Source organism: Cuculus canorus, chromosome 4, assembly GCF_017976375.1.
Source record: "Cuculus canorus isolate bCucCan1 chromosome 4, bCucCan1.pri, whole genome shotgun sequence".
In the NCBI taxonomy this organism is placed as follows: Eukaryota; Metazoa; Chordata; class Aves; order Cuculiformes; family Cuculidae; genus Cuculus; species Cuculus canorus.
In genome coordinates this window covers 66,668,333-66,696,103 of record NC_071404.1, presented here as the reverse complement: position 1 = coordinate 66,696,103, position 27,771 = coordinate 66,668,333, and the positions used below count along the sequence as shown (strand labels likewise).

Genomic DNA, 27,771 nt, shown 5'->3' with positions numbered 1-27,771 from the left:
CACTATTCTTTTCACATTCTTACTACTGTGAAATATGGTTTATTTCAGAACTCTTCATTTTCTGAAGATAGAACTCAGCCAAAACATGAAATCCCTGGTGACAAGTATGCTCTCAGATCTAGACAAATATCTAAAATTTATGTGTTAGCATGAACCTTATTCCAATACGAGGCTCACTTCTACTAAACAAACATTGTCCCCAGTTAGAGGTGTCTAGAAGCATCTTACTCTAGAAGAAATCAGAAATGTGACCACCTCTTGGAGCTCTGAGGACCTGAGAAGAAAATATATCCAGGGTCCTTAGAGGCAATGATATGGGACTTTTATCAAAAGGGATTCTGTTCAGCATGTAGCCGCAGTGAACTGCCAATGCAAGCAGTGTTATTCAGATTTTGTTTCCAGTATCAGAACAACCAGAACGCTATTCATCACATTTGATTTATGACAGGGAGAGAGAAACATTTCTAGAGCCATTTGTTTCCTTTGTCTGCCCAAGAACGCCCTTTACCATTACAGATTTTATTGCTCTCTCCTATTGCAGCCTTGCCACAGCACCGCTTTCCTGCTTATGTCTAAGAGGAACATGATTCTATGAAGTCAGTACCTCAAAAGCAAACTCATTCCACAACCAATGAAATTTGCTTTATTGCTAAGACCCTCTTCTTTAAAAACACTACTGATTCTTAAATTTACTATCAAATTAATCATCCAATACTTCCCATTGGATGATTTTGTAAGTCTCAGATTCCTTCCATATCATCTCAATGATCGTAACACTTTAGAGCAAGCCATAAACGCACTAACAAAACAACTGAAATAAAACATACAGTAAAAAAAAAGCCTATAAAATCTGTATTGCAAAAGACGCAGTGGGAATATGTTTGAGGAGAAAGCATTATAAAATAATTGACACTAACAGGGGCCTTTTGTATCTAATAAAATGGATGAAGAAGTCTGACTGTCTACAATTGAGAACAAAGTACTGGGGAAATATTTTATTGCTGTTCCCTAGCATCAGAGAGAGACTTATCTGAGCAACAAGGGGAAAAAAAATACTTGAGCACAGTAAGTGCTTTTGGAAGAAATGGTTAGAGCCCTTTCCATGAATAACAAGCCAGAGTTCTTATGAATGTACTAATGGCAACAGGACTTCATCCAGAGAATATAGCAGCCTAAATCTGAAACACATGGCAAAGAACACGTAAACATCAGCACACCAGGAAGAACCAAATGCCATGACCTGGCAAGATTAATTCAAGACAGCATTTAAAAAATGTGTTTGACTGGATCAAACCCCTAAGTGGGTGAGAGATAGGGCTCAATATGATACAAAACACTAGAGTCCATCCCAAAGCAAATTTGTTTCTTTCTTCTCAGGGAGTGAAAAGGCAACAAACTTTCTTCCCTCAATGTTTCTCTAGGATATGCTTTGGGAGAACATACAGCATTTCTTAATGGAAAACAGCCACAGTTCCTTGTCTTCAAACATCCTGAAGTATGATGGGGTAACATAATCATCATCATTCTAGACACAAGCTACGGACATGGAGAGTCACAATTCATCGAGGCATTCACTGATCCTAGGTGCCACTGGAAACCTGATTTTTGAGTTATAGTATTAATGTCCACATTGTACTCCCCAAGCATATTTTCTCCTAACTTCAACTACAGCTGTAAGTACTCAGCACCTCTGGAAGTCAGTATTTCACATCAAGCATCAAAAACCAAAGGGGAAATTATTAGTAATACAACCAATTTTCTGAAGCCTAAATTTGGAACATGTTGTACTTAAGCAATAAACTTTAGCACCAGTTACTAGAGAAGTCATTTTGTGTTTTGGCAAGGCCAACGAACTAATTCTCATAAACCATGTAGCAAGGATCAGCACCCAAATGTTCTCTCCAAAAAAAGCGAAAAAAAATCTGTCCAAATAAGGACATATGATATAAAACACATGGAGTAGATAGCAAACACATTTACAGAAAGTTGAGCAAAAGGGGAAGAACATATACCAGATGTTATTTCATGGAGACAGTTGGACCTAATTGACTGGAAAAGCAAAGCATTTCTTAAGTTTTATATATCTATATCTATCTTTAAAGAGCACATGTGAGGTCCTTGAGATTTTGTTCACAAATCAGAACACAAGGCCTTTGAAATTTGCAACACACATTAACATTATTTTAGGAGTCAACACTTTAGAGATTTGTCTTCTCTCCATGACAGGCTGGCTGAAGTTTTGGGAACTCTTGATCAGCTGTCTTAGCGAGGAGCTGCCAACCCTCTCTGTGATACAACCAACATGCCTCTGCCAAGTGTGACACAAGAAAACCTAGCATTTTTGCTTTCAGTATACTTTCCTCTTTCTCTTTACTATTATGGGTCAGGCTCATCATGTTCCTGCCCTGGGAAAATCCTTCTGTGGCCTAATACTGTTATTTCATGTTCTCTTCCCATGACTAGGTCTTTCCTCTTTTCTATTGGAAACTCAGTAAAAATATGATCAGAAAGATTACCTGAACAGTTCATGGAGTCATCACACTGAGGTCTCTTGCACGGCCTCTGTGCTGTAACATCAGCTGATCTTCATATTAAAGGTCCTTTACAGTTTATCTGTACATCTGGTATTACTCACTGCAAAGTATTTTCTTCCATCTTTGACTGATCCCCTTCTTCAGTCCCACACTCTCCCCTTCGTTTGATGGCTGGACAAGAACCACCCTACTTCCTTCACAGCAGGGTATCCAGCCTCTTAAACCTTTGCAAAGCGGCTTTTCCTTTCTCCCTCCAAATCTTCCCATTGTCTGGAAGGGGAGAGTGACAGTGGGATGCTGCTGCGCACCCTCCTTACTGTCCACCGCTGGCCATCTTCAGTGCCCAAATACTGCACGAGAAGCACCTCTGGCCAGGACAGCACATTCTTCTTTCGTTCAGAAATAAATTTGAATGCATTTCATTCAACATATAGCATGTTAGAAATGATTATTACATAGAACATACAGAATTATTCATGCATTTGATTGAAATCTGAAAATGAGATCCCATAAAAAGAGAAAAGATTCAAAAATACAGAAGCATAGGGCTATAACTACAAGACAGTTTTGATTCTCAAGTCCCTTATTTATCTTTGCTAGTATATTAAATAGTCAAAGATCTTTAATTCTAAAAGAATTCAGCTACTTTTGGTAATATCTGCCATCTCCTACACCACTCTAAGAATCCTAAGAAACATGAATTTAAAGTTTTCCATTTCATGTTAAACTAAAAGTCTAATTCAAATCTTCACCAAAGTAACTAATAAAAAAGTCTCTTAGGCCCAGACTGAACTTTAAGCACTATTATTGTGCAGTTCCAAGAACTGTTGCAAACACTTCATGTGCAGGAATCATTCTCTTAACAATTTCTATTATTATTCCATTTAATTTCTCTGCATGCAGACCAAGTTTTTGACTTAGCTGAAGCATAGTTTTGTGTACCAGCAGCAGGACAGAGCCAAGAGCCCCAGCTCACCCTCCTGCCACCCACTGAGTCAGCTCTTCTATTCCTCTGACTGGCCAGAGAATTGACTTCATATAAAAAAAATTGTCTGCAAACTACCTTGGAAACATTTTTTGCTAGGCTAGCAGCTGAACAGGCTGGCTCAGTCACAAGGCAAGTACTGCAGCCAACTTCAAGAAGGAAGCACACAGGGAGAAAGAAAGGGAAGGGACTCCCCTTTGCATTCCCTGTCTGCAAGCTGCCCCTGTGGTACATGATGCTATAAATCTAAAATGTCAGATGTGGCATGGGGACTACTTTTTCAACTGGGTGACTTAGATGCTGCTAAATGACCAGAGCTCCTTGGTGTTACTGCAAATACGGCAAAATAAATACAAGTATGTGATAAAGTTAAAAATAATCATGCTCGGTCATGTTTTGTATGGGAAAGGACATTGAGCTGCTGATTTAGAGACATACTGGCCAACACCACACACATTCCTCAGAGTAGGCAATGAAGCTGGTGAAGGGACCGGAGCACAAGTCATGATGAACGGCTGAAGGAACCGGGACTATTTAGTCTAAAGAAGAGAAGGGTGAGGGGAGACCTTATTGCTCTGTACAAGTTCTTGAAAGGAGGTGGTAGTGAAGTGGGTACTGGACCCTTCTCCCAAGTAAGAAGTGATAGGATGAGAGAAAACAGCTGCAAGTTGTGACAGGGGATGGTTAGATTGGATATTAGGAACAATTTCTTCACCAAAAGAGTGGTAAAACACTGGAACAGGCTGTCCAGGGAAATGGTGGAGTCTCCATCCCTGGAGGTGTCCAAAAAACGCATAGACATGGCACTTGGTGACATGGTTTAGGATTTAGTAGGGATGGTGGTATTGGGATGACTGTTGGACTGGATGACCTTAGAGGTCTTCTCCAACATTAATGATTCTATGATTCTATGTTAATGGTGTCAAAGGGATATTGCAAGGATTCTTCCAGTAGCCAAGGCAAGAAGTGTGGAGAGACACAGACTCTTTGAGCAGTGAGCAAACATCTTTAATCACACTGCCAGCCATTTACAACTCTGACGGGATAGCAGATACGTGGCAAAAGGAGTGTCAGATGCCGTATGTACTAATGTGTTATACGCTCTATGGCCTGTTGACAGGCTGTCATAATAAAGAGACTTTTACATCCAAGAAGTATAATCACACACTTTAACCATGTGCAACTCAGTTTCCACAGGCTATACTGGTTGACTGCTATTGTGATTGAGATTTCTTATCTACATTTTAAACACCCATGTCAGCAGTATGCTCTGCTTCCTGCAGGCCTGAAAGGAGAAGGAAATTACAGCCTGACTCAGACACATAACGCACTGGATTGAACGAGTGAGAGCATCCTGGTAAGAGAAACTTCAGTTCTGCTCTGTTCTTCAGGAACTGGCCAACACCACACAAAATCCCTCAAAGCAGTCACACCGGAGAGGTATTATGATAACCCCAAGCATGATACAATATTAAGCTAGTAATTTCCAATGTAAGCTAGTGATTTCCAAAATCTTTTTCTCTGGTTTGATCATGCTGCAGACCTTGACCTCTCCTAGGGGTGTTCCATGGCAGAAGTGGCTGCACAAAGCCACATGAGATTGCTGCTTCTCAGGACTGCAGATCCCTGCTGACCCCACCTGCAGAGCAGCTCTGCTTTGCCTGGCTGCTTTGCACTCTGTTCCTAGCTGGGAGCAGTGAGAAAAGAGATGCTCAACCCACAGGTCCACACAAGGTGCCTCCCCACTGCAGCAACCGAAGAGTGCTCCTCAGAGCACCTGCAGCTCGGTGGTGGTCGAAGCTCTGCAGGATCTGCTGGCACACAGCAGAGCCTGGGGAAATTGCAGCCCATCACTATGACGTCTGCCTAACAGCCTCAGCACTGCTGGATCCTGCAAAGGCACCACAACCACAGCCCTTCTGGGAATCGGAAATGCCACCTCAAGGGATTGCAAGAATGGGTGTTTGGTGGGAGCAACCCACAAGGGAGCACAACTAGACTACGACATGAAAATGGACCTGCAGATCAAGGCTTGGCTAGGCTGCTGCAAGAGATCTCAGATCACTGCAGGTTTTCTTCAAGGATGTTAGAAGATGTTCTCTCTTCTACTTCAGCTCATGTACAAAGTGGCTACTAGCCAGCAAAAATCTGCATGGGGGCAATTAGTTCTGAGAATCTGATGTTAAATGTAGGCTGCTGTGACAAGCAGCAAAAAAGCCATTTCTGCCTAATCACTGTGAACTGCTTCCTCAATTACAAGTATGCACACAGCTGTAACAGAAAACAACAGCTTGCTTTAAAGACAACTCCTGTTAATTTTTGAATGAGGGCGTTGGAAAAGCTCACTCTGTCTCAGTTTGTCTGTCATGGAAGCACGGGCATGACTTTCAGATCTGTCTCTTTAAATACTCTTCACTGTATAAGCTCTAAAAAAACCTAGGTCACTAGCAAAAGCAGAATTCTGAGGAATTATATACTGAACTTGCAAGAGCAATAACGACGAACATCCTTGTGCAAAGCTGTCACAAAAATGCCTATGCATATATTGGAGGATTTAATGAGAAAACGCACAAGGAGTTGGCTGAAAAGCTCAGCAGTGGTGGAATTAAAAATAAAGAGCATGTGTATCTTCTCCCCTGCTTTCTCTCACACAGAGTCCTGCCTTCCTTTCCAATGCTGCTAACACTGGGCTCCAGCTGAGATCCTCTGGATGCGTCCAGGATAAAGGGCCAAGTTATTAGCCCAGCACTTGCTGGGCTCTTGGATTTTTGAGTATGTCACCAGGAACCCCTTCCTCATCATGCATGTTGTTGACAGCGATTTGGCTGCGATTTAATGCTATTTGAAATGTCCATAACAAATAATTTCACCCAGAGATGCCTTGTCAGTAGATATGAAAGAAATGCACACAGTAATGAAGCCAAAAGTGAAAAAAACCCGGTGGTTGTTGAGGAACCCACTTATGGGATAGGTCATTTATACTGCTCTCACTAGCAAAATACAATTTTTAACAGTGTAACTTCTACAAAAAAGAGAAAACACTCTTCATTTTCGTTGAGTAAAAGGAAACAACATGCCTGAGAAGGGGTTTGGCTCTGTTGCAGCAACAGCTCCAAGGCCTGAAGCAGGACACAGCTGTGGGACCACCATGCCTGCCAAGTCTGGGCAGATTAGTTTGGCATTCAGTGGTCATCCACCCACACAGTGTCAGCATTCTCTGTGCTACCCAAGGGCTGCCCACAAGACACAGACGTGCAGAGACCACAACATTGTGTGTCATACTTACTTTTTCCCCTCTGACACCTTACAGTGAAACCAACGTCTTGCCTTCCACGAGCCACATGTGGATTTGCACGATGTGGCCATTTCTAGTCTCCTGTCACATACTTACGCTCCTACAGGACCGTCACATACACGCCCCCAGAAAGCTATGAGACATTTCACCAAAAGGTACAGATCAATTCTTACAAGTCCATAAAAAGAGTATACGTGACGGAAAGAGCACAACAACCCAGAGGAAATACGTTCTTGAACTTTACAGAGCTGTCTAACCTGATTTGAACCGGACAGCTTAATTACATATTTTATCATAGGCCATGACTTATCTACTTACTGTAGTTAAAAAGATAAAGACTGACTTAAGTGAAATTCAGCTGTAGAAAAATCTCTTGTAACAACAACAGAGAAGCAGAATCACAGAGCCTCAACCGTACAGTCTCAGTGACTCCGTAAGAAATCCTGTTTAAAAGCAAAGCATGTGCTTTTCCATCTCACAAACTCCACCAGGTATTGGAAAATGTATTTCTTGATGGTGTGGCAGCAGCAGCAGCACAACATTCTGCAGACAGGACTGATGCGTGTATCAGAACGAAGAACCTGAACAAATGACTAGAGCTATACGCTACAGCTATACTAGTTCTGCAGATAGGTGAACAGACATTTTTCTCAATACATGGACAGGACAGTTCAATTAGTTAGCCAGGTTTTTTTTATGTCTAAGCAAAACATCTAAGGATTACAGAATGATCAGTTAAATAAAATAAGAACATTCGGTTTTCCATACAGAAGAAACAATTTCAGTGATCTGTATGTGCACTAGCAATGAAGAAAAACAACGTGACAAGCTGAAGCGTCACGTCTTAATTTCATTAGAATTGCAGTAGATTTTTAAAATAAGTTCTAGATGCTTTCAAAGTAACAAATTATATTAATTTGAATCTCCTTCTTACAGTATTCATACCTTCTCTTTTGAGGTCCCTAAGATAATTTAAAAATTCTGCAAGGAAGCTTTCTATAATATCTAGTTTTGCAGAATCTTTACATGGGGAATTTTACCCTAATTGAAAACAGTGTACACTTCATTTCTAGTGCCCTGTGTTCAGATGCACTCTTGGTAGGTACGTGTGTCTGATCCTTCCTCATACACATACAGAAAGGACAGCGCTGACCTTCACCGTGTACTGGCAAACACTTAAGATGAGTCACTACCATAAATGTTTCCTTTAAAATAAGTAACCTGAAATGCTTCACTATTTTCAGATTTTTCATTTTCTCTGGAGTCCAAGTTACAATATTGTCTTAAAACAACAGCAATAAAGGGTGGATAGTGCAGAAACCATGCTTCAAAATAGTTTCAATAGAACCCTTCTTTAATGCATGGAGTACTTTTCTTCAGTTAAAGAGGAACCCTTTGGAGACTTGCACTAGAAGGGATGTCCTGGGTAGCTGACTCTACTCTCCACTATTGTAGTGGCTGCACGATATAATTCCTTTCACATTTGCTAGCAATTAGAATCATTTGCTGTACAGGCTCCCCAGCCACCTAGTTCATCTCTTTGCCAGTGCAGAACTGCAGTCAGATGTCAGTTAAAAGCTGTAATACCTGGTTTTCAAAAGAACCCTTCATGCAATACCAACCCACAGAGATTTAATTTTTTTTTTTTTACATCCTATGATGACAGATGACAGATGAGTTCAGCTGCTAAAGCTTCTATCTTTTATACCTTACAAGCTTATCAAACCTTGCAACATGTTTTACATTCCAGTGTAATTAGGCAGTTTTTGAACAGTAATTATTCCAGCTCTGATCTTCCCTGCAGCCTACTCAATAGTTTCACTATCAGTAACACTTTCTACCTATGGTTGTGGCTGGTTCTCTGACTGAGAAACATATCTGATCATGGCCACAAACAGAAATTTCCATATCAAAATGTGAACTTTTGTACTTAAGATTTCCTAAAATGAGAGCTTCTCGCTATTTGGATAATCTATGTACCAGGAAGGTCCTTCTGTACCACTCGGCAGTTGTAAGCAGACCATGCCTTGTGCCACGCTGACGGGTGCATTTTACACAGGGTGCATAATGACTCAAATCGCTGCTGAAATTCATGGATTGGCAGGCGGGATGTGACATTGTCAGCACTGGTATGATCTATAAATCTTGTATAACTGTGACTGAGTACTACCAGGAAGAGTAAAATAGATCTATGCAGCCAGAAATAGCCCACAGCTTCCATCAGGAACATTTCCCAGGACTTCCTGCAAACTTAAGCAAAAAGTTTTATTTTGTCTATGCACAGTTGTTTTTATGACAAATGTGGCTCTTGTCTTTAGTTTACGAATCAGGAAAAGACCCGAAGACTATATGAAACCCTTTTTTTTGAAAAAAATAAAAGAAGTAAAATTTCTTAAGTGTCCTTTGGATCTTTTTAAGTTGCTTTCACAATTTGCTTAAAGGATTTAGCAATATTTTTGATGTAAACAAAAGCATTCTATAGGAAAGAAAGATAAGTACATTTCAAACTCATGAAAAGCACATGAAATGAGGATTAAAATATGACTAGCAGGTATACAGAACCACTGTCTCTTTGGACTAGAAATGTCCAAAATGTTATTGTTTCTTGCGGCACAGCTAGTGCACCAGATAAAATTCTAATAAGCAAGGCTGTGTATATTAATGCACATTCACAGAGGAACATGAATACTGAAGAATTGAGAAAACCATTCATAATGAAAAAGGTCAGTAGTTTATCCTGTTATCTTCATTTAAGACATTTTAAATCGCTTGATGCCAATCTCCTTTCAACTGGAAGATTTCTTTGACAATGCTACAATAGCTCAACAGTTTGGGGCTTTTCCCCATTAAAAAATAAATCTTTCATCTGCCAGGTCAGCTCTGATGCATTCAAATCTTGTTTAAAAATATATTTATAAAAATGGCTTATGAAAGAAGGAAAAAAAAAAATCAGTCTTTACAAAAACTGAAATCACACTAACAAGCATTATGAGTCCGAGATTTTAGTCTCATTCCTGCCTGTCTTCCTTTCTGCTCAAAACTAGCCTTTATGATAAAGAACACAGCACAGTTTTACTTGACTTGACTCCTTGACCTGCGATGTGAAACCAATGGTTTTGCCTCACTAACCTACAGCAAGAGCGCAAGCATGCTCCCTCCCTATTGAACTAGCTCCTTTTGCTTTCCTTGCTCGTGCTTCACACAAGTAACATCACATAGCAGTGCTCAGAAAATACCGGATAAAACAATTAAAACCCAGAGAAGGGCAACCAGGGCGATAAGCGCAAGGGTATCGCTAAATAAGCAACTCAGCCTCACCTAAAGGCTACTAAGGGTGTCTAAAGGGCACTTTGGTCCTAGCACCTGGGATAATTTCTCACTGGCCAAATGCCCTTGAAGACCTCGCTCTGGCTGGCAGGAAACACAGTAGTGACATCAATAGAAACTGGTCTTAGGATATATAAATCTAAGGCCATTTAGAATTTCCTTTCAGATAAGCATGCAGTCACAATCTAGTTTCAAGTGAAAAACTTCTGTCATCAGAAAATCTCCTCCAAGCCACCACTTTTATCAGAGACTTTTGCTGAAATGCTCACAAGAACATAAGAAAAGCCAAGACCAAGACACCCATTTCCAGAGTTCCTTCTCGGACCAGTGGAGGGGAAAGGTCAGGTTAGGTTTCAACGAATTGCAGCTGCAATTTTACTAGAAAATATGTTCATTAGGTCACTTGGACACCAACACTACCACCAGGACCTCCCTAACACTCTATGAGTGAAACTCAAATTGGAACATAGTAATTTGGAAACAGTTTCTCTGCATTAAAACATTTTTTCTGTGTTTTAGAAATGATTCAGATCTCAGGAGCTTTTAGAAAAAATTAAAAATTAAAATCTCAGAATCATAGAATTACGGAATGGTTTGGGTTGGAAGGGACCTTAAAGCTCATCCAGTTCCACCCTCTCTGCCATGGGCAGGGACACCTCCCATCAGATGAGGTTGCTCAAAGCCCCATCCAACCTGGTCTTGAAATATTGTTAAAATACTAAAAGATGTAAATCTTAATCTTAAAATATCTGTATATTATTTATCCTGTCTGGAAACACTGCTTTTGGAAGCTGAACATAAATTTACAGCAAACTTTCAGTTTTTACAAGGGAAGAGAACTTGCACCTTTCAGTTACAATCATGCAAAACCTGAAGGATTAATTTGAAAAGAAGAGAGACAGAAGGAATGATTTACTGCAAACAAATGTAATTGTTTCCACCCTGTGGAATATGTAGTCGATACAGTAGTTTAACAAGGCACTTTTGAAGGCGAACAACTAAAAATACAATCTTTGTATCATAGCTTTTCTTCAAAACCGTTTCCTTTGCAGTGTATCATTTGGGTGCAGGTTATTCAGCAGCTGGGAGTACGTGTTACAGCTCCCAGTGCAGGTTGGGTCATTTTTCTCAAATCTCTAAAATCTCCAACTCTGAGACTATTTTGGTCTCACAGACTGATGGCTTTTCATGCACAGAAACACCATTTGCTGGTGCTACTATCTTTTCAAAGAGGAATTATAAGGAAGTAATAAAGTTTAGCAACACCTCAGTTGAATCCAATATCCCCTGCACATGGCAGTAAAATTTCAAGCAACTCTCTCAGGCTTTCTGAGAAATTAAAACTGCTAGTTATAACACAAAAAGTACAGGTATAAGCATGTATGTGATCTTCTAAATGGCTGTGAGAAACCAGACGGCTTCCACATGTAAACAATTCTCTTGTACGTTTACAGACCTAAAGCCCAGATGAACAAGGAAAAAAATGGATATATCAATGACTGGAAACAGCACATCAGTAGAGCTTTTGCCTGGTGTACTTCATTCATTTGAGTTGCCTTTCAAGCAGTCACGACACTATGGGAGCTCTAAGGCAAATGTACACTTCATTATGAAGCAATGCAACCAGAACAAAACACGTGCAAGCAGAATCCAGAGTGACTGCTGCAGAAATGGCACTGCTTTCTATACGTACCTCCTCTATCTCAGTCTCGCGTTTTCACTCTTCCATAGGCACAGCTGCTTTTTCACTGTCTTTCTTTTCCCACTAAATTTATTAGATTTGTTTGCTTGCTATAAACTCCTCTTACCTGTGAATTTTTCAGAAGGGGTTCCATCTGTTACTATTGTTGTGTGTAACGACTGGTACAGCAGAGCTTGACCCTGGTTGGGGTCTCTGGGATCTGCACAGTACAGGCAGGCATCACTTTTGCATTTCTTATCTGTCTGAAATAATGACAACAGTCAGCAGGACTGTCCCTCGAATCCTGCCTTTCCTCTGCCTGCCTGACTAGAGAGCTGTTGCTCAGTCTTACTTCTTAGTTCTTACTTTCAGATGCTGATCCAAGCTGGTTCCTCGTGCCTCCCATTTGTTTTTGTTCCTGAATTGGTTAGAAAAAGACTCAGAATCACAGTAGCAAGTTATTTCTTAAACAGTACTTCCTGATGATTTCAATGGAGACTTTTGTGTAAACACTGACAAGAATAAAAACGCCACAGCCATTAGAGATGTGAGAATGAGTCCTAAATAATCAAGCAGTTTGCACGCAGGGTGCTGAACTTCTCTCACAAGGCAAGGCTTTCATTCTCAAGTATAAATCAGAGATCAGCTGGTATTAAATCATTTGGTCTCTCTGCAGTTCAGATTTGTATTTTACTCTACATTGTTTGTCTACTATGCTTTAAAAGCTTTCTTGTTCAATGTTTTATCTAGCTGTCTGCTTAAGACAGTGAAGTACAAAGACAGATATAAGCTACGTTATTCTGATCCCAGTTTTCAGATCCCCTTTTCTCCTGTACACATGCAATGCACATTCAGAGTGAACAGTATATCTAAGGACATGCTTATGTGCCACAACAGTTTTGACAATGGCACTTTTCTTTACTGAGTTTCATCATCATAGATAATAAATTCCTTCTGCCTCTCATATTCACTGACCATTAATGAAATGTCTGTATGCTCAGATATGAGCACTCAAATAAGATTTGGAACTTCATGCTTATTTTGCCTATTTGTTTATCTCGATTCCTGGGCAAAACAGGCAGCTGTGTAGGGTCCAGTTATGTTTGAGAGAAGCATGCTGGCTTTTGGCAGTTGTGTTATGAAAGCTGGCTTATATGGCCCTCTTTTCTCTTGTACTGGCACAACTACTTCTGGATCAGGGAACTGATCCAAATGAAAACAAAACTAGGAAGAAATTGGTTAAATTCTGGATTGAGCTCACAAGGTACGTGCACAACAGAAGGGCTACATGGAGGCAGGAACAAATAATCTGGGACAGACGGAGGCAAGCTGGTAACTGCCACAGCATTTATACATAGATACAGACTTATAAATGGAGCTTCCACTACTGAAGGAGAACATTTGCTTCTAAATCTGTCCCTAGAGTCAATTATTAAGCAAGTTTCTTAAGATCTGCAGCCTTTTTTGGTCCCCTAGGTTACGCCAGACAGTCTGAGTTTACCTACCGTGCCTCCCGATTGAGTCACAGACACAGCTCAGTGTCTGCAGGGAAGAAGGCAGATTTGGGGGCTGATGCTCTCATCCTTGCTCTGTACACAATGGCGATGCACATAGCAGATGTGAAACAGAAAGCAACAAAAAATATTAGACTTTACATTGTCTCTTCCACAGCAATTTGTTACACAGATGCATTTTGTATTTCGCAACTTAACATATGGAAAGGAAAAGCGGTTTCGTAACAGGAAAACTTCACTGTCCATTCACAGAGCCTGGCAGGAGTAATGTAGGTGTACATAATGATCCAGTGAGTGTTGTTAGTGCCAGCTAGGTTTTATTTGATGACTACTTCAAACCACTGCTGACCTTTCAAACCACCAATGCTATCTTGGCACTGGTGTGAGTCTCAAAACGAATCTAGGACCTCACCTCACTGGAATTCTGAGTCCACGATAATTATTTAGTGTAACATCTGCACAGGCTTTTAATAGAGCCTCCAGGACTTATGTCATACTCCAGGCACATGGGACCCTATCTGTTCAATCTTTAACTAGGTCCCATCAGTATTCTGTCTCCAGGACAATGTTAGGTGCTAACACAAGTGTTAATAACTTTCTGTATTAACTACTGTCTAGGGAGTTTTTCCACCTTTTCCTCCCCCTTTACATTCTGACTAAAAAGACCCCTATTAATAGCAAGGAGGAACAGTCAAGTGCTTGCAAGACAACAGTGGATCAGCTTCTTATCATGCACTTTCATCCACTTCCAAAGGCTGACTAGTCTTCACAAAGACATTTTAGACATACACAGATCAAAATAATTACTTGAGAAGTCATATTAATAGATTTAATGAAGAGCTATCAAAGAGACTTGAAAGTGTCCTAGCAGTCACGATGAGCTATACGTCGGCAGGGTTTTGTGCAAAGAACAAAATGAGAGGCAGAAAAAAGGAACTGTTGGTATTCTCTAGACTGCCCCCAGTGCTGTACAGCCTGCCAAACTCGGCAGACTTTGCAGGTGATATGACACCTTGAGGGAGAGTTTGGTTTTTTTCTTACTAAAACTCCTGCCCATGTTTGCAGTAGAATAGTTTATGGATCTTCCTACAACTACAGAGATAGTGCTGGTGGGATTTCTGAGGCCTTATGCACTGTGACGAGACATCCTGCTGAAGAGGACATAAAAACTTGTTCAAAATGAAAAACTCAAGGTATTTACCAACAGAGAGCCAAGACTCAGGCAGTGCACGTTATCTACTGCAGTAATTAGCAAGTGCCATGTGGACTGAGGGAAATGAATGACCATGAATGCTATAAAAGATGAAAAAAATTAATATTTACTTTTTCCACTGCAAGTGTCACCATACAACCTTTACAATATCTAGATACTACTTCCCCAGCGAACTACCTCTTTTAACCATTTCATTCAATCCCAGCTGAGCCTGGCACAAAGAATATTGCAATGTCCTCCTCATATCCCAAAGCCACCTTCCACCCTTCCAAAGCTGGTGTAGCTCAGCTTCTTCAAGTTCAATCTTAGCCAAGTCCAGCCCACACTCACATAATCTGTAGAGCAGGGAATTCCACCTGCACTGAAATTTCCAAATACGTTAACAGTTTGCAGAACTTGCTACTAAAAATTAGGCACCACAGATTGCTATGATGCATTATTGAGGAAAACAATCCTTAACTTATCTTATTTCATACCCTCTGGAGAGCTGAAAACTAATACGGTTAAATGAGGAAACTCAGCTGAGATGAACTCTTATGTATTTCACACAGGTTTTTAGCCCTCCCCCTCCCTTTTCTTTTTCCAACTCCAGCTTTTCAAATTTTCCATCCATCCATTTTCAGCAACTGATTACAAAAATATCATACTCCAAGATACTATGCCAGGATCCTGCACAGACTTTCACCACAAAGAGCAAATAGTCACTAAGACCAAATACTGAACAGACTTTGGGCTGTAGATATGCCCAACGGACTTGATGAAAGCTTGGATCCTGGTAGAAGCCAGTTGACAGAAACTGCTTGTCCATTTTTAAGTGCTCAGTGCTACTACACAGGAGTTGCTTGGTTCAGAAGGGGCTCTAAGGATGGGCCCCCAAATGAAGGCCCTTCAGATGTTCATACTTCACCAAGGGTCCCATAGAAGATATTATCTATTCAGGAGCATGGGGAGAAAAAGAGAGATAGAAAAGAGGAAACGTCTTCTTAGCATACACACAGAAATAAAAACACTGTCTGAGTTCCAGAAATGAAAATCTGGCCCCACTGAAGTAGGTGGGGGCTTAGCCACCAGATTTGAATGGAGATGGAATTTCAGCTGATGTGAACAGCACTCTGGAAATATTCTCCTTCCAGACACACTGTGGGAGCTCTTCTGGCTCTGAATACTTACTGGAAACACAGAAAGGGAAATTAAACCCAAAACAAGACAACAATATCAGGATGATTAATCAACAGACAAAAAAGGCTGCAACAATAATTAAGCAAAAAGAATTGCAGAAGTGGGTGGAAAGAAGGCAAGTCTTTTACCTCCCGGACCACAGAACTTTGCCAGGAACAAGGAGGGATGTAAGGATTCATGGTACTGGGTACGGGGTGCCATGTCAAGACTGCACTGGAGGTGGTCTGCAAAGATCAATAACAAGAAGAAGAAAAACTTCTAGTGCAGATTCAGCCTTGAAAGTACACTCCTGTCACTAATGCTATATAAAGAGGCCAGAACCTAGCAACTTCAGTGAAGATTCATAGGAACAATCAGCACCATCACTTCCAAATTCCCAGGCAGGCTAATTCAAAGAAAGGCACACTCAGCAAGCTCTGCAGTTGCGTAACTATGAAGATTCTAGAAGTGAGAAATACAATGCCTGAATACAATAAACAGACACAATGCCTAAAAAGCCCCATCTAGATGACAGCTATGACCCAGTTATTTAGCCTACAGTAGCCCTCTGATTTAGTTAACATTTGTTTTTTTATCACAACTATATGGTAGTCCTGGATGTTCCCCTTTTGCTGGCTTAAGAATTCAGGCTGCCTAAGATACTAAGCTCCACTTTTCAGAGTGCCTGAACAGCCCAAATCCACATAAGGCAGCTGGAAGGACAAATTCCGGTCACTGCTGGAACTCAGCCCCTGTCTCCCAACCAAAGACCTCTTCTTTGCTGCAGCTCTGCTGCAAAAAAAGAGTCAAACTGCTCTTGGAACTTGAACTTGTAGTAGTTCTTGGAACTACTACAAAATGCACCATTCTGGATGTGGTGATGATGGCACGTGAACTTGCACACTGACCACTCAGTAATATTCAAGTATTCCACTTTGAGATGAGAAATCCAGGCGAAGATTCACGCCTACATGTCAATCATGGGTGACTGATGACAGCTAACCAAGCATCAAACCAGAGTTCCCCTAAATGAGTGTGTGTGTGACAGGCATGCACCATGGTCTGGAAGCTCCCAAGGTCTTTTGAGTTTTTGTCATGACTCCTCCTTCCTCACTGCACAACTGAGGAGGTCTGTTTTTAGCAGTGTGTCTTCAGCCACTGCTGTGATAATGTGAGGCTCAAAGCCTTCTCAGAGCTCAGGCCACCAGCCAGCTTAGCCTCCCTGCTCTCTTCTGGAAAATTCCTTCACCAGACCATGTGGAAGCTCTACAGTTTGTTACCACCTCCTTATCCATTTGCCTGGACAGATCACCAGTCCTGGTGTGAGATCCTTGTCCATGGGCTCTGCTGTCAGCCCTCAGGGCTGCCCAATGTAATGAGAGAAACAGAGGACACAAAGGCAATATAAAGCATCTCTGCGTACTCAGAGCAAGTTTTTCACCAAGTGGCTTAGCTGACAAGTTGGAAAATGAAGAACAAATGTGTTTGAAAAGACTCTGATCCTTCTGCAGACTCTGGAAACAAAACTACAGGGGAAGAGAGTGACTGGAGAATTCCTAGGCTCTTGTGCTCTCTGGCTGCCTCAACACTATTATTACCCCTGATAACAAACCAGAAGAACTGCCAAGATCCTGGTATGAAAGGCATGGGCCACCCTTTGTGCTGGGCTCTCCACCAGGCTGCCGGCTCTTCTCAGCATGTGCCACACAGCTGTGGGTGTACAGGGTACACCATGACCCTCCTTCCCAACTTCAATAGCAGACCTCCTCCTAAACAACAGCAGGACAAAGATAATTATCTGCCAGAGGAGCTAACTCACTTCAGCAGTGTTAAGAGGGTAGAGGTGAGGCCAGCGTCTGGCTAGACTAGTCTTTAGTTACACTGGTACCATGAAGTAAAATCTTTCCTTTATGGTTTAATCATTCTCAAATGCATTTGAAAACAAGAACTGGAAGGAACAAAATGGCATCTCATTTTGAATACCTTTTGCCAGGAGGCTTGAGAAAGTTACCAGCTGACAGGCTGGCCACGGATGACAGCTGGGCCTATAACCTTGCTGCTCAATTCTTGCTGGATCTTAGACCATAAAAGAACCAACTCTGACACCAGTACCTAATCCACAAAGGCAGAACCTAAAATCCACTGCTGTGTGGTTCGCCTGTGGCGAAGGTCACAAGTCCAGCATTTCCAGAAGTTGTTTTCACTGCCACGACACTGGCTGCAATATGAGGGAAAATGTGATTATCAAGTCTCCCCACGGAGCGAAGACACTAATGTAAAACCATTTCAGCCTAGTCTGCTCATCTCTCTCCTACCTTTTACGCATCATATTATTACTTGTCTTCTTTTACAAACCCAGGCCAGAGTAGTACCTAGAAATGGTTGAAAAATATATAATATTTTCCAGGATCTAAGCTGGCTCCATACACAAACCTGTATTTTATCACATTCTTCTACCTCCTTTCAAGTATACCTGACTATTTTCTTCAATACTCTTGTCAATACTGGTATCAAACAGATATTTTCTACCGATCTGCTATTTTACCTAAAAATGAGAATTTTAGACTAGTACAATCCTCACTCAAAACAGCTGACAACATTATTTTTAAACTGTCAGAAGTAGATTTCCAACAAAGAACATTATTTTTAGGAACAAAGAGACATGCAGACATTTTGAGAGTTATTGGTTCAAATGGTGCTCCTTAAACAAGTGAAAACTAAATACATTGAAAACATCCAAAATTCTCCTTGTTTGTACAAATTGGCAGTGCTATCTCACTACACGCAGGTTTTCAAGTACAGGAACTCTGACCATCAAACCTTCTGAAATGAGAAATTCAAGAATGAATAAATAAATCCATGAGCTTCAGTTGATGTAAGAAGATAAAGGAAAGGCACAACCAGAATTCAACATTCTTTTTTTCTTGACTAAAGGCAGCGAAAGTGATTGCTGTGTTCACTATTTATTTTATGATATGCAGGCAAGAATAGCTTCCAGAAGGTAACACGTAGCTCAGTGAGGAAAGGCAGGCCAAAGGACATGCACCAACCTGCTTCACAAAGAAGCTGGGTGATACATGTCAGGATATCACGGTGAATGGGATCACTTACTATAAAAAATACCTGAAGACGATCATAACTTTATATTGTTTTGAGTTGACTGAAACAGCTTGTTCTGTCCATGCAGAGGACTCCAACTAGAGCTTGCTGTCCAACACGCTGATTTGCCCACAGACTGGCAGTGTTTGCAGTACAGCAGAATGACGTGGTAATTAAATTTACTTACCCTGTAGATATCTGCCAGGCTTAAAGTAAGGCCACTGCTCCAGTGAAAAAAGCCCTCAAAGGGCATTTTTCCCGCACTAGAGATCAGTTTTCAATTTGGGTTTCTAAACGTTTATTTCAGTGCAAATTCTGCCAGAAAGAGGAACTTACTGCTCGTTGTGAAGTTACCCTCCCCAACCTGGGGAAAGGAGTCTACGTCTTGGATGACTTGTAGTACTCCCACAGTCCGCACCGGGGGATCCAGGGCTACAGAGCTCTCATTCACTGTTATATCGCTGGCTCCTGTTATCTGGTTAGTTGGTGGTCCTCCTATAGATGCTTCCAAGTCTGGAGGTATATCATCCATGCAATCTGCGTTTGGCTGATGGGAAGAAAAGGAAGAAAAATGAGCTTTTCCCTAATAAAAAGATTTAATTTACCTATTCACACTTCTTTAGAGTTTTTCACTTTCTTTCAGTATTGAAAATGGCAACACATTATGAATAAGCATGCACAGTTTGTTTGTTTTCATGTACTTAAAACTTCTTAATGCAATCTGTTGCAAGAGAGACCCAAAGTGCAGTATTAAACCGAGCCACCTACAATCTCTAAATATTCTTATTTATACTTCTTAAAGGGTTTGGAAGAACACACATTAAAAGAGTAACTCACTGATATGATCTGCTCAAAACAGGCAGATTGCTGAGTCAGATTAAAAACGTAAACAGAAACAGTTGCTCAAGGGGAATGATTATCTTTTCCCTAAATACACATTTTACAGAGCAAATATCAGAGCTTTCAGGAATAGGAATTCAAGGGAACTGCCAGTGGGTGCTTCTATGTGTGGAGTACAAAAATAGAAGTTAAAGCTGTTTATAGGAGAAGTATTTTAACATCAAAAGATATCCTTTGCTAATGCTATATTAACTACAAAATAAAATATAAGAAACAACCAATAATGAGTATTTGAAGGATTTTATTCAGTCCACAGTCTTTCTGGCTTTCTGATTCAGGGAGACCAAGTATGGAACCCAGTTCTGGGGAATTTAGAAACTTCTCTGTTGCAGTTGCATAGTGAATGCACCAACACCTCCAGAGTGAGCCAAGGTCTTCAAGCCAAGTGCCTGCCTTTACACAGGGAAGCAATGAGAAGGGTTTGTGGTGCCCACCTTTTACACAGTATCCTTAGCACTGAGCGCCTGTTCACAAAGAGCACTGAGACTTCAAGTCTCACTGGGCAGCAAAAAGGGTTGTGTGTCCAGAGACACTATATCCAAGACTATTTTCCACCCTTGATTTCTCTAGGTCTTTTATAAGCCTCATGCTGCCATTCATACAGCAGTGATTTCTATGGAGCTCCCCATAAACACTGGTGACAAACATATGAGAAAAAAAAGCTCTTCCTCTAAGAACAACAGATTCTTGCATCATTTTCCAGGTCTAGTTCTCCTCGAGAAACTAGTTATGTTTGCATTTCAAGAACTATGTTTTGAAGGTATAACATATTGTAACAAAATCAAGGGTAATTCAAAAATGAGGATGCAAAGCTTCCAAAATGAGAGAGTAACACACCAAGGCTGAGCTGCAGTTATGCAGATACTCTGTTAAGTTAGGAAACATAAAGTTAAGTTGTTCCCATTTTTCTTTATTGACCAGGAGTCAGACAGCTAATCTGCTGTCACTTAGGTTTCCTCTAACTTCAATGGTTTGAGGCAATTTCGCTGTGTGATTCATCCCAAGCTAAAGTAAGTGGTATGAATCGACCCCTCCACCTTCCCACTCCTCTAAGGAGAGACAATGCTTAAGCTGATAGACTTTGTCTGGATGGCTAACATCAGAGGAGACAGTCTGTGGATCCAATCTTTGCTATGCTTGGTTATCTCAATTGCTGAGGCATTTCTGAAGATCTCACTACCTGCCTATCTCCAATAGCAGGCACCTAGAAACTAAGCAAAATATGATACAGCAAAGACTTAAATAGAGGCTTAGCTTTAAGCACAAGAGTAATCCCTTTGAATTCGGGCATAGAAGGTTACCATATGCTTACATTTTTTTGCAGAACCAGGAATTTAGCATGTTTTCTCTTTTCCCAGGCATTCCCTGTCTGATTGCTACCACCTCATAAATATTTTTTCGGAAATGTTCCTAATGAAAAAGGCAAGCATTTTAAACAATCCTCAGGTGACTTGTATTCACAAACAGAAGTTTGGCATAAAAATTAGAACTGTCGTTGTCTGGCTCCAGTATAATCCACTAGCAGCGAGAGCTCCTCAGAACTGGAACAAAGGCACATTCAGTGACATCAGTTTTAATGAAACCTGGCTGAATCTGTAGTTTTCTAAGTGAAATACCAATCATTTGTTTGTAGGACTAGGATCCAAAATTATTCCTTAGATCTATCACTCTTTCCCTCACCCTTAAATGTTACAACAAATGCTTTCAGAATTTCATTTTTAACTGAAATTTGGCTTTGATAGCAGTGTATCGTAAAGAAAAAAAGGCTGTTTTTTCTTTTCTACTCTATGAAAATCTATTTCTTTTTTTTTTTCAGGGGATCAGTTGTCTGCCCTTTGCTCTGATTCCAGTTATTCCTAAAATGGAGTTTTATCACTAACTTCTAAACCTTTAAAAATGGGGGATTATGACTGAAAGCAAAACCAAACATTAAAGATGCAAAAATAGCATTGCTCGATATAATTAATCCCTTTACTCCAGAATCATTTCAGTCGGAAAAAATACCCCAAACTAAGCAGCATACTATAAAACTAATGATATGAAATACTGATTGAAAAAAATGCATTATGGCTTCTACTGTTAGAGTGACCCAGATACATTTGCTAAGTTTAATTATATTGGTTTCACTCATTCCCTGCATGTAAGTGCTCTGAGGGCACAATTCCACTGAAGTCAAGGGAAGGCTTTGTATTGACTTCTGAGGGCTTGGCTAAGGCTCTTAGTGAATAGCTTCAAGTCATCCAATCTGCTGCCAAAAATGCAGCTGTCTGCGTATCCAGCAGATATTTGCAGAAAAGGAGGAGAAGCAGAGGGAAACTATTGTATGTGATATGATCATCCCAAAAGCAATGTAGGTCTTTGAAAGTGAAAGACATTTTCACTGATAATTCACTTCAAATATTACAGCCAAATGAGGTACAGTCTGAGCAGAATTCACCAGCAAAGAGATAGGGGAAGAGGTTAGGCCAACCGTTTGCTGATAGTTAGTTAATAATCCTCTGGAGCGGCAGAGAGCCACGGCAAGAAGTAAAGATGCTCAGGTATTCAGCTACTGTGAAAATGAGTGCAGTCATTTTGGTGCCTGGTGGCAGCCTGGGGAATCTGGTTTTAGGGCAGATAATATTTGAAGCCTCTGTTATGAAGTAATTTGAGAGTTTAGATGTGAACTGAATTGAAACATTTAGATATCTGGGTTTTAACCAATAATTTCTTGGAAAATCCCAAGTCTTCCTACTAAATGAAGCACAATATATCCAAAGCGATGCAAGCCAGCTCTTCAGTAACAACCATACGACAAACACGCAGCTGGCAGGAGAAAAAACATATTAGCCCTGCCTATGGTAAGATTTTCTCATTCCTCCCATTGTATAAGCCTGCAGAAGGACTTTGGCAAACTTGCACTCAAGTCTCCCATCAGAGACCACTGCCTGCCTAAGGCTGCTTTTCTTTGTGTGGAAATTCCAACTAAAATGGCTCAGCAAGGCTCAAGAATGTGGTTAGGGAATAGCATTTTGCTTTATCCATTCTACAGAACAGTTTGCCACCTCTCACTGAGAAACCCTAGAGCTTTACAGCTTCTTCCAGGGAAACGTCTTTTTCCACAACAGCCTAATGACATCTGGCAAAGTTATGAGCCTCTGAAAGTACCGGTTCATGTGTGCTGATAGAGACTGGTGGATTATTCAGGACCAACAACTGCATTCTCCAAAGAGAAGAGAGCTTTGCATGGTGCCTGCAAACTCATACTGGCAACAGAAAACTCCTTACAGGACCGACGCCCACCTCAGGCTGCCCTCATCTAGTGCTGGGCAGCAAGAAGGGTGAGGACACACAATTCCTGTGTGGTTGGAGAACAGGTCCTGTAAGTTGAGTAGGGAACACCAGAAGCGACACCAGAGCAGGAACACAAAAGGATAAAAGTTGGGCAGGAGGAGTTAGCAGGAAAGGGCACAAACTAGAAGAGGGAGAAGTAGGAGTTGAGGCATAGTTTAGAAAGAGAAGGCAGAAAAAACAGAGGAAGAGGAACAATAGATAGCAGTATAGGAATTTTTAACCCCAAAGCTACCAGATGCCCTAGGATTCCTGCTTCCTTTGCTGTCAGCCACAGGAAACTCCTGACATGAAGGCTACTATCTGCTCTCAGTTCCCGTTGAAAACAGCTCCTACTGCAAGTCACCTTGGGGGGTAAGGGCTTAGCATGCAGCTCCTCTTCTTTCATGAAGCTAACCTAATCCATGTGAGAGCCAGTATGCTTCCTCTGAATGATACGAGCAGGTCGGTTTTCAGTTTCTTGTCTTAGAACAATCAAGGGAAATTTTTACAGAAATTCGTAAAATAAAATCCTCTAAACAAACTTTGCTAGTGGAACATTAACATCCAAGTGCCTGATTTTTAGTGTTAACACAGACCAGTACTAAGGTTGGCTCTGAAATCTTAAATTTGACCTAGTTGTTTATACTTGTTACAGTAGTATCTTTAATTACATGCCCAGTACAATTATTTCCACAGAAGTTCCATTCAGAAAGGTCTCAGTGAGGGGAGTGGGATGGATCCCCCTTCTGCTACATGATACATGAGAGAATGAGACAAGGAGCTGTGAGAAGAGAAACAATAGCCAAGGAAACCTAATGGCACTTTTAACTATTCCCGGTAATTAGGTTCTATAACTGCCACTACAGAGCTGTTCATATGTAGTAAAAACCCAGTCCTGTAACCCAAAACCTTTACACATGGCCTTTGGGCATGTTTTCCCTGCCCTGTGATGCACCCAGCCTCAGACAGCCTGCAGACACACTAAGCCTTCAGCAGCTGTCAGTGAAGTCAGCGAGAAACACATTCTGGATGTAAATACTAATGGCACTAAACTTTCCGGAAAGACCTTAACATCTCATTGCAGGCTTCCAAAAAGTGGAGGTCTGATTTGTCTATATCCCCTGATTCTGAAGCTGGATGAAGTGCATGGCAATGAAATGCTTGGTTAAAACCAGGAACGGACCAGTGTGAAAGCAGAGATTGTGTGGTCCCGCATGACACAGAAGAAAGCCACAGAACAATACCCCAGCAACAGAAAGGAGGTGTCAAAATCCTGGGTAACTGCTCACTGGCAGGCCAGTGAACTGAGACAAGGAACCTGGGGAAAAAATTCTAAGCCTAGGTGCACAGATGCTGAATGATAGAGCCAGCCTTCATTCTCATCTTTCCTAACATCTCAAATATTGATGTAAGAGCTGTATCGCCTTTTAATATTCTAAAGATAACATAAATGTTTAGCAGAAAAAGTAGCTCAGCTGTAAGGCCATGTTACCCTGGCTACAATGCTCTACTTCGTTTTCCCATTGCACGTTTTTAGCTTAGATTGTACTACGCTGATTAATGTATCTGCTTACTTCAGTAAAAACATACTTCATCACTAGGGGAATGGCTGCATCAGCTTCCCTAATACATTCACATGAGCTATTTTACTTTATATATCTGGCATGCCACCATCTGTAGCTGCGGAGGGTATTTACAGCACCTGTTAACGCACCAGCCTGTGGTGTTTCAGTATCAAACTTCACTATCACGTGGCAAGTCTTGCACAGTGTGAGAAAGTGACTCACTTCTTCCTGCAGAAGCCCCTGACTGCTGCAATAATTGTGTTAGGAAACTGTACGGCAGGCAGGACATGTAGAATATGTATGTAAACATGCAACCTAAAAAGATCAATTGCTTTGGGAGCTTCTAAACCACATCTGACCGTTCCAAATAACAAAGAACTTAACAACTTCTTGTACTTCGTGTGGTCTGCTGCATGCTTAGTTACTGAGAGAAATGCTCCCTTATTGGAATTAGGAGTACAGAACTTGCTACAGACAAGAGAAATCTGACAGAAAAAGATTTGGCTCCCCGGAATAAGCAATTAATTGTCCTCAGCTAGTATGGCAAAGAAAATTTTACTTGCAGACCTTCTGCTTTGAGATTTGAACTGAGAGCATAAATCCCCTCCTGATTTAAAACACAACAGCTACCTGACGTAATCTAGAAATCCAGTGTAACATCAGTAAATGATCCTCTGCTCCACAAAGCAGGCAACCACAGACACAAAAATCCCAAAGCTCAGCAATTCCCCATAGACACACTCTTCCTTGCTAATAAAAGTAGGGTGCAAGAGAGAGGTAGAGTCAGACATTTCAGCTTGTATTCCCCTTAATAAATCAATAACAGGCAAAGGCTAGGGATATACCCAAGTAGCTGGTGTTTCCCTCCTGTCCCAACCGGATGCTCTGCGATGTGCTTACCGGGATCCCAAGAGCTTTTAGAATATTCATTTTACACATCGGGCAGGTACGATGGTCTAGCAGCCAGGGGTCTACGCAGGACTTGTGGAACAGGTGTCTGCAATGAAAACCAGGATACTTTAATTCAAATCCACCACAACACAATTTACAACTTAGTATCCGATGCTTCTTCTGAATTCAGTAAAGTGAGAGTATTTCAAATGGTGTAGTTTGTGACCTCTGCAAGGACTGCAAAGCTATATCCCGTGTGCACAGACTATATTTGCAGCATCTCAAGCATATGTGCACAATGTTGCTTAACTGAGCTTGGAAATGAAGACATATATATAATTAAAAAATTGGGAAAAATACACAAAATGCATCAGTAAAACCCATATTCTTTAAATGGTAAAGGCTGTCAGGAAACAAAACCTGCTTGTCGGTAAAGGTAAAAACCATATTAGTATTTCTCGATGGTTTTGCAGACAAACCTGATTACATCTAGTTTAAATATAAAGCTGTTGGGGTCTAGTATTTTTTAGGATGCAGGCATAAGGAAATAAACTGAATAAAAAAGAAGGTTACTTTTCATTTAAATGAAAAAAAAACCCAGGATGATGCTTTTCGAAGCATCCCCCTGACTTTCCAGCTCTTTAGAAAAGGTCCATTAGAGTGAGCTCCTAAACAATTCCAGACCTGGAGGGGTTATGGCTAATCCTGCACGCAGTCTGAAGTGACCACTAAGCAACTACCTGAGCCCTGAGGTGGCTGGGGGCCACTTTTCTTAAACAATATCCAGGTGGAGGAATGGAAAGCTTCTTGTCTGGCTTCGTCTGACACAAACTGAGATTGAATACAGAGATATTTAGTGCAAGTACCTGATTGACAGGTTGTATTTTCTCTTGTGAGCATATTCTGTTACTCTATGGTTAAAGAGAACAAATGTTATAACACGCAGGAATGCAGGGCTCATGATTTAAGAAATGCTGTTGAGTGGGCCAAGTAGAGGGCTCAGGCCAAGGCAGTGAAGTTTGTTCAGCCCCATTCCTTCAGAAGAAAAGAAGAAAAGTTCCCTACTAAGCACACAGCCTCAGAAATTACTCTGGCATGTAAGAAACTGAAAATTGACCTGTGTTCCTAAAAATCTTTAAAAATTAATCAATTGCCTATAATTGCATAGTTCAGTTCGAAGGAACCTTAGTTCAGCTGCCTAGTACAGTTTAATAATAATAATCGCTTAAGCAAAATTGAGAGAGGGTATTTTATTCTGAAATATGAGGCTCAATATTCATACACAGTCTTGCTCCAAAACGTGCAAAAGTAATTTGCTTGCTTTGAAACACTACATAGATCAGCTCTAAATTTCCTCTCTAAGGCTTGCAACAGGTGTCCTACGTTTTACTTGGCAGCGCCTGAAAGTCACGTTTCAGTCTGCTTGAACTTTCGCACTGGAACAGTCCCCAGTCTGTGTTCCCTGTGTTGTACCTGCCCCACATGCATCGCTCGTACAGCACGGCCATACAAACCCACCAGGTAACTGCAGGTGTACACCCCTCACAGTGGTCTGGAGTGGGGGCACACCCCAGCCTCCATGAGGAAATGCAATCTCTGAGAAAGCCAGAATGGCTTAATGCACCAAAATAATTTTAAATATTTAAGTGGCACGTACTCAGCTGAATGGGTCGGCTGTGTATTGTGTTGCGGCCTCTCTCACACAAGGAGATACACATGGCCTTTCAACTTGATGGAAGATACCGAGTTGCACTTTTCATCAATATCGATTTGCAACCCTGGCTCTTACTAACATGCTATCAGCCCACATGCTAGCTGGCTGGCTTACTAGCTGGCTTCCGTCCTAAATAACACTGGAAATCCAAAGCCAAAACTGTGTGAAATCTCAGAACCTTATTCCTTTCACTGTTTTTTCTCACTACTTCAACAAGAAACGGGTGCTTTGTGAAAAAAAGGTACATGGCAAATTATCACATTCCTGTCCTTGGTCTGACTTCACACAACTATGGGAAAGGGCAAACCTGTTCTTGGAAGTTCGACCTAGTCTAATTATATCAGTTGGCTGCAATATCAAACTTTGACAAACCTCATCTGATCCTGTACGTCAACACGATTAACGCAAATGAAGTATTGTGATGGAGAAGAGGAGGCTGAGGGGAGACCTTATTACTCTCTACAACTGCCTGAAAGGAGGTTGTGGAGAGGAGGGAGCTGGGCTCTTCTCCCAAGTGACAGGGGTCAGGACAAAGGGGAATGGCCTCAAGCTCTGCCAGGGGAGGTTCAGGCTGGATATCAGA

At 41.1% G+C, this 27,771-nt stretch overlaps 1 protein-coding gene across 2 annotated transcripts in view; it reads right to left on the bottom strand.

Moving 5' to 3' along the window:
• Positions 1 to 27,771, bottom strand: part of RNF150 (ring finger protein 150) — a 135,076-nt gene that overhangs the window by 16,564 nt on the left and 90,741 nt on the right. Inside the window, exons 5-8 of one of the 2 annotated variants that reach the window (XM_054065523.1) lie at positions 25,484 to 25,580; positions 19,143 to 19,353; positions 15,857 to 15,952; positions 15,462 to 15,718 (exon numbers count right to left, since the gene is read on the bottom strand). In XM_054065523.1, coding sequence (XP_053921498.1) covers positions 15,477 to 15,718; positions 15,857 to 15,952; positions 19,143 to 19,353; positions 25,484 to 25,580 — 646 coding nt within the window. In that variant the 3' untranslated portion in view covers positions 15,462 to 15,476. Of the gene's footprint in view, positions 1 to 15,461; positions 15,719 to 15,856; positions 15,953 to 19,142; positions 19,354 to 25,483; positions 25,581 to 27,771 lie in introns of those variants that run through there. The other variant, XM_009569035.2, reaches the window with a different exon arrangement.